Here is an 8,039-nt window from a genome sequence, read left to right on the forward strand (position 1 = left end):
GTTCCGTGCGCCTTGGTGTTTAGTCATACTGGCCACATGACCACGGAAACGTCTTCGGACAGCGCTGGCTCTTCGGCTTTGAAACGGAGATGAGCACCTAGAGTCGGATTCGACTGGCTTTCGAGCAAGGGAACCTTTACCTTTACCTTAGGAGGTGATATGAAAGATCTCTGCCTGCAGGAGTCGCTGCCAGTCTGAGTAAGCAAGACTGACTTTGATGGACCAAGGGTCTGGTTCAGGATTAGGCAGCTTCATGTTCCTGTGTGTTCATGTTCCTGAGCGGACTTTCTTTGGAGGAGAGAGCTGTGGGGATTTGTGGTATTTTTGTTCTATGTGCAAAGAGGCACTCCCTCAGGGCAGCAGATCTTACAGGCCAATGTTTCCCAACCTGTGGGCTGGGACCTACAAGTGGGTCGCGAAGCCTGCAGGAGTGGTTGTGGGCTCTCGTGGCGGCCGTTCCGTTCCCCTCCCCGCCTGGCACCCAGCTGAACACACACTGGGAATCTCCAAGGTGGGGCATAGTGAGCCAGCCAGCCAGCAGTCCCTGGTGACCTAGGCTGAAGCTGCGGCTACGCCTGGAAAGCAGCATCTCCTTATGCTCAGGATGAGGCAGCTTTGTGTGCTCCTTTGTGTTCATGTTCCTGAGCGGATTTTCTTTGGAGGAGAGAGCTGTGGGGATTTGTGGTATTTTTGTTCTATGTGCAAAGAGGCACTCCCTCAGGGCAGCAGATCTTACAGGCCAATGTTTCCCATCCTGTGGGCTGGGACCTACAAGTGGGTCGCGAAGCCTGCAGGAGTGGTTGCGGGCTCTCGTGGCAGCCGTTCCGTTCCCCTCCCCGCCTGGCACCCAGCTGAACACACACTGGGGATCTCTGAGGTGGGGCGTAGTGAGCCAGCCAGCAGTCCCTGGTGACCCAGGCTGAAGCTGCGGCTACGCCTGGAAAGCAGCATCTCTTCTTGCCCAGCCCAGCATCCGGCTCCCTGAATCCCCCTCATGGTTTCCTTTCTTCGGCTGCACTCCTGCCCGCACTCGCCTTTGATGGCAGTGCCACCTGGCTGCCTCTCAGCAGTCACCAAGGGGTGTGTGTGTGGTTTAAAAAGGCGGTTTGTGAGCTGCTTCTGCTGTGGCCTGCTTCAGATGAGCCCTTGCTTGCTCCACTCCTGTGTGGTCCAGCAGCAGCTCCCAGGCTGTGGGTACACGAGGGCACCGGTGGGCTTGCTGGGGGTGGAGGGGGGCCCCATGGGCAATGGTGGTGGAAAGCGCCTTCAACTCACCGCTGAATTATTTTGTTTTGAGATTTTTATTCCGCCCTCTCCAAAGCAGGATCAGGGTAGATCACAAAAACCAAGTTAAAGACTCATTACAATAAAATCACATTAAAATCATTAAAACAATAAAATTATACAGGGTTTATACATAGGGTTTTCAAGGCAAGAGATGTTCAGGGGTGGTTTGCCATTGGCTGCCTCTGTATCATGGCCCTGGTATTCCTTGGAGGTCTCCCATCCAAATACTAGCTAGGGCCGACCGTGGTTAAAAGCGGCGGACTCTAATCTGGAGAACCAGGTTTAATTCCCCACTTCTCCACATGCAGCTAGCTGGGTGGCCTTGGGTCAGTCACAGTTCTCTCAGAGCTCTCTCAGCCCCACCTACCTCACAGGGTGTCTGTTGTTGTGGGGAGGGGAGGAGCTTGTAAGCCACTCTAAGACTCCTCGGGTAGTATAGGTCAGGGCTCATGGACAACAGTGCAGAGACCATATTTTGACAAGTGGGAACTCTATAAGGACTTGCAGGAAGCATCTCATTCTCCCCTCCCCCACCATTCCTGAAAGCCCATGTAGCCTTTCCCTGCTTCCTTTTCTCTTTCTAGGGTTGCCAACCTCCAGGCGGGGCCTGAAGATCTGCTGGAATCACAACAGATCTCCCAACTACAGAGATCACTTCCCCCAGTTAGGGTTGCCAGCTCCAGGCTGGGAAATCCCTGGAGATTTTATTCAGTTATAAACCGCCCTCCCCCAATGGTCTCAGGGTGGTGTACAACATGTACCCAAATCAACCTCAGCAGGGTATAATGCCATGGAGTCCCACCGTCCAAAGCAGCCATTTTCTCTGGGGGATCCACAATCACCCAGTGAGCTTCCACAGCAAGATAGGGATTCGAACCTGGGTCTCCTAGACCCCCGCTCTGAACCTCTAATCGCCATACTGTGAACATAGTTAACTAAGTCTCCTGTGCTGATTCATGAGTACTGATGAGCAACGCTGCCTTTTAAAAGTTGCCACTTCGCTGGGTGAGGTTTGTGATCAGTGTGGTAGGACTGGTGGAGGAAGGGAATGAACTTTTTGTACCTTCCTCTCATAGAAGTCTAATATTTTTCAATCTAGGAAGGATCTCTCCAGTGTGCTCTCCCAGCCTGTAACTCACAAGCTTAACATTCCGGCTTCATTCTCTCTGCCACGCCAGCCATTGACAGAGACAGAATGTGGGGACTCTGGATAGGATGTACTGGTCCGAGCGGATGATCAGAACAAAACAGAAGGTACTTAAAGCTTAGAAACAGTCCGAGCGGATGATCAGAAGAAAACAGAAGGTACTTAAAGCTTAGAAACAGATTTATTTCCCAAAAGGTGAAATGTTCCACTGAAGCTACTGGAATATTGCAGGGGGATTCTAAAACGGTATCGTAAAAGAGAGGAGCTTCAGGTTTGAAATCGGAAACGTTCAGGCGTATGAAAGAGATGCATTAATTCTTGGTCCTGTTGTTGTTTGTTTTAAAATTAAATTTCAAATAGCCAACAAATATATACATCTGGTCAGGACTATTTTTGGGCAGGAACGCACAGGAACGGAGTTCCGGCTGGCTCCCAAGTTGGCCACGCCTAGCAGGAACTCATTAGCATAATAGGCCACACCCAACAGCAGAAACGCATTTGGATTGGCTACAATTAGGGGTGTGTGGCCTAACATGCAAAAGGCCCTGGGTTTTGACAACAAACAAGGTAAAGAGAATAAGAAGCAAAAGGTGGGTGTGGCTGGATGACCACACTTCTGGTAACATGGTGGTGTGGCCTAATATGCGAATGAGCTGTGCTGTCAGGGGTGTGGCCTAATATGCTAATGAGTTCCTGCTGTTGGGTGTGGCCTGTTATGCTAATGAGTTCCTACTGGGCTTTTTCTACAAAAAAAGGCCTGCATCTGGTAGCCTTCAAGGTTCAGCAAGATGCATTTGCTGTGTCTATATTTATAGCTCGTGAAGCTATAATAGGGTTGCCAGGTCCCCTTGTCTCTCCAGCAGGGGGATTTGGTGGGGCGTTCCGGGGATGGGCAGGAGGGGGGGAGGGGGTGTCCCACGGAGGTAGAGGAGTGTCTGGGAGTTCTTTTATAGCTTAATTATCTTAGTGGCTTGTGGGGGCACTGGATGATAATATTGCATACTTTGTTGGCAGGAGTAGATTTCTTTCCTGTTCACCCTTCCTATTTTGTGCTGTTGTCATAATCCCCTGAATTTATTTGTACAAACTCTTGTGGGTCAGCCACGACTCCTAGGATGTTGACTTGGCGCCCATCTTAGAAACAAAGGTATGACTGACAACCTAACAGAGAACCCTAAAGAGACAGTGAAGAAAAGGCCCTTAAGACGTAGTTACTTACACTGATGCCTGCAAAAACCTGCAATTTCCGGCTTAGTGGAAATAGGGATCCACCTGGATGCGGCCTTGACAACTCATTGCTTTTTGATACCCAGTCATCTGTATGTAAGTTGATTGACCGTACCCAAACCCAATCGCCGTTTCCAGCATCCCAGAAATTCCCATCCGGCAGCACCTACGAGTCTGGAATCCAAAGTAAAATCCACTGGCTTTTAATGGCCACTTGTATTCATGAGCAATGCTCCCTCTAAGCTGTGGAGTCTTGTGAGCAAAATTCTACTTTGTGAGCTACTGGCATTAAGATTGTGAGCAAGCAATTTGGCTACTGCATAAATTAGTCTGCTCTGGAGCCATCCTTCCTGAGCAGAGACGAAAATGTGTGAGCTGGAGGCTAAAAAACTGTTAGCTAGCTCACACTAACTCAGCTTAGAGGGAACACTGCTCATGAGTTGATTTGGATACTGCACACTGCTAGGCTTTCTGTGTCTGCCCCTTAAAACTCTCCTACCTGTTGTGTACACAGCCCTTCTGTGCCAAAGGAAAAGAAAGACCCAAGCCTAATGCACCCAGGAAGGTCTCATCCTTGAGCATTCCCTCCCTCTACAATAGCTGGCTGAGTCAAGACCAGTGTTCCCTCTAAGCTGAGTTAGTGTGAGCTAGCTCACAGTCTTTTAGCCTCTGGCTCACACATTTTTGCCTTCCTTTTCAAAAGTAGCTAATTTTTAGTAATTCTGTTTAACCTTTTTCCACGTTGGAAACCACCGCATCACAAATTAACACAATACAATACTATTGTAACCTGGTGCTGCTGATAATTCTTTTATTTTCTGTTGTGAACAAAAAATGCTACAATATATGAGAAAAAAGATATAAAAGTCAAAATTGATACATATAATAATAGCTATAGGCTAAGGTTTAGAAATGAAAATTTCTCCCAACTGCTTTTCTTGTTTATGCACCAGTGTTTAGAAAGCCACAACCATTATTGTTATGATTCACAGTATTGTAACCTGGTGCTGCTGCTAATTCTTTTTATTTTCTGTTGTAAACAAAAAATGCAACAATATATGAGAAAAAAGATATACAAGTCAAAATTGATACATGTAATAATAGCTATAGGCTAAGGTTTAGAAATGAAAATTTCTCCCAACTGCTTTTCTTGTTTATGCACCAGTGTTTAGAAAGTCACAACCATTATTGTTATGATTCACAAAAAGAGATAAGGAAGAAAAAGAGGGGTTACAGTCCAACTAACTCTACTATGAAAATACATGGGCTTGCTTCTGTGTGCACAGCTGACTATCACAAGCTTTTCACAGTGCACTTGCCGCTCAGGAAAAGTAGCATTAACAGGCACCAATCTCTGGAGGAAAGATGGGTGGGCGGGGGGAGAGAAAGAGAAGGCAACAAGAGAAGGCAATAAACTTTCACATGAAATGGAGCAGGAAGGTACAAGTCATCAATTCCATTGCAAACATTCTCCTAGAAATGGCTCAAAACATGGCTTCTTGAAAGGAACATCCACACAGACTGAGACTAAGACTAGGCAAACTAGCCCTTGTATGCATATCAGTGTGAGTTTCAGTTTGGGCACCCTTCAAAGGATCAGTCTAAGGACCCCCCTTCTGGATCATCCAAGAAAAAGATGCATATTTTGGGGACGCTTCATCTTTAGATGAGAAAGGTCCATGTTCTAAGCCCCCACATACAATGTCTCAGAAGAAACAAAACCATCTATCAGAGGGGAAGAACTTCATTTCCCTTATCTAATCTCTATGAGAGCATATCAATGCTTTCAAAAAACAAGTATTTGACCGCAGAGTTTTAGCATTAATTTGGTGTGGTACATTTTTTGTTTGTCATTTATAAAAAAACCCCGTGTTTTGTTAATTTGGATATGTAACCTTGTTTTAATCTGTGGAATCACATGGCATCAGGTGTAATTACAGAAGGTCAAACAATCAAGTCCCACTAAAGCCAAACTTTGAGGGAACTTCACATGTTTACTGTAAAGGAAACTCATCCAGGATATTGGTGCTTACTTCATATTGTAAGTTACTTTTAAAGACTCCAGTGCCCGTTCCTGCATTATATTTTCCCAGTCCTCTGGCAGGTCTGCTGGCTTAGCTTTGTACTTATGTGCAAATTCATGATTGAACTCTTTAAAAACAAACTTCCAGTAATCAGAAGCATTGATACTGGGATCCGGTTGGATGCACCAGTCTGGATAATAGACCTGGTAATCTTTGTATGAATGCCATTTCCTCCTTCAGTTTCTGCACTTTTGAATCGGCACTGGGAAACCACATTAGTAGAACACAAATTGTAAGTAAGCTTTTCTGTTTTCTCCCATCTAAATTGTCCCAGTCCTTCGGGGCGATGGACAGCTGCAAAATGCTCCTTATGGGCACTCCCTCCAGCCTCACAGGGTACTTGGCAGAAGGGGCACTGCTTCCCACAGCCAAACACTCGCTTGAAAATCTCATTCTGGGGCTTCACGGGCAGTTTGGAAAGTTTGGATTTGATACTCAAGACATCGAAATCAGATAGTATTTGTTTTTCCAAATTTGGAAGAAAATTTTCAACACAGAAAGAAAATTGCCCAGGATCAGACATGTTCTTAAATTGTATTCCCACCAGGCTGTCCTTAGAAATTACTAGCTCCTTCTGCATTTCTTTGCAAAATAATTTCAAAAATTCTGATATCATTTGAACACCTTTATGCTTCAAGTTCTCTAGCATGTCCACAATTTTCTTTACTATTACAGAGAGAATGTCCTTCTCCAGGTTCTTCAGAGACTGTTTGTCTGCATAGTGCCCTAGTATTTGTCTCATAATCCAGCTCTTCACAAATTCTTCATAGGATCTAATATATCTCACGTAACTGTTGACATTTCTCTCTTCCAACAGCTCCTTCAGAACTGTAAACTGGAAGAAGCTCCGGCTGGCATATCCCATGGACTGCTTACCATTCAGAATGTCGTCCACTATTGCTATCCCAAGTTTTCTGTTGACATAATCCATCAGGGCAGGATGCAGATAATAGTCACAGAAATTCTTAGCCCTGGTTTGATGGGCATCTTTTTCCAGATAAAGATCTGTGAAAGTGGAGAAATACTGAGGTTTCAGTTTCTCCAGGCATACCTGGGGATCATTTTCATTAATGAAATCTTCATGCAACTTCTGAAATACATGAGCTGCTTCTCCCAAAATGTGAAGCTTCAGGTCCACTTCAAAGGAAGGTGATGTATGATGCTTTTGAACCTCACCCTGCTGAAGCATTTGATTGATGATATGCAAAAGTTCTCCACTATAAGTTTCATGATAATCCCCTCTGGAATTGGCTTTTTCATTAATGGTCTGCATACATTTGGACATCAATGACTTAGCAAGTTTTTCAGCTTTACACAAATGCACCTTTTTAGAAAACATGCTCTTCACACGGTCCAAGAACGAAGGATTTATATACTCTGCTTTCATCTGAAAGGTGTTCATCCTGTAGCTTAACAAACTTTTTGCTGCTTGCACTTTTAGGTTGACTGAGCTTCCACGATGGGACAAGTCCTTCCTCAAACACAATTCAATATCTGAATAGATTTGCTGTCTCTCTAGGGGACCAAGGGATATTTCTGACAATGTTTCTGTCCACATTCTTTCAAACTCTCTTCTCAGCTCTTCATCAGCCAATCGGCGCTCATCTTTCCTGCAACCTTCAAGAAGCCTGTCAACCTTTCCTTCAATTACTTTAAAGAATTCTGCTTGAAGAGTATTAATCTTGCACCGTCCCTTTTTAATATGAATAGCATCGTTACATTTATTGTAAGAATAACTTTCAAGTTCGCGCTTGAGGCTGTTGGTGCTCCTCACAAAATCTTCTCTGTATTCTTCCACCCTATGCAGATTTCCTGCGCCATTTTTGAAGTATTTGTCCAGACCCTCCAAGATCTCTTGTTCTCCATATAACAATTTCTGTTGAAGCTCATTTTGCCAGTTCAAGGAGTCAAGTTCATCAGGGGAAGTGTTCTGTATCAGAGTTTCCTGCTCAGACACCCAGAGGTGCATCTCCCTGCGGAAGCCCCAGTCCCATTCAGAGTATTTTGCAGACAGCTGGTTATAAGCTTCCGCTATGAGGCTGTTTCGGAAGCTGAAGATGAAGTTCTCATGCTTCACGGCATTCCAGAGACTCTTAATCCACTCGATAAATTGAGGGATGTCTTTGGGACTCTTTTTAATGGAACGGTCCCTTAAGAATTGAAACAGGTACTTCTTTAACTCAAAGACCTTTTCACTGTAGCCCCGGTTGACTGAAGCCATAGGTGGGACTCCATGCCACAGGCCTGGAATGTACCAGTTGTGTATTTCTGGGTCATAATCCATGATGTCTGAA

General features: G+C 45.2%; 1 protein-coding gene across 1 annotated transcript in view; it reads right to left on the reverse strand.

The window, feature by feature from the left end:
- Window positions 1-3,544: 3,544 nt before the first annotated feature.
- Window positions 3,545-8,039, reverse strand: part of LOC107119997 — an 8,743-nt gene continuing 4,248 nt past the window's right edge. The window contains exons 5-6 of the mRNA XM_015422633.1: window positions 6,086-8,034; window positions 3,545-3,595 (exon numbers count right to left, since the gene is read on the reverse strand). Of these exons, the coding sequence (XP_015278119.1) occupies window positions 3,545-3,595; window positions 6,086-8,034 (2,000 nt within the window). The remainder of the gene's footprint in view (window positions 3,596-6,085; window positions 8,035-8,039) is intronic.

The sequence above is a fragment of the Gekko japonicus genome, unplaced genomic scaffold (assembly GCF_001447785.1).
Source record: "Gekko japonicus isolate JY-2015 unplaced genomic scaffold, Gekko_japonicus_V1.1 scaffold1980, whole genome shotgun sequence".
Classification (NCBI taxonomy): Eukaryota; Metazoa; Chordata; class Lepidosauria; order Squamata; family Gekkonidae; genus Gekko; species Gekko japonicus.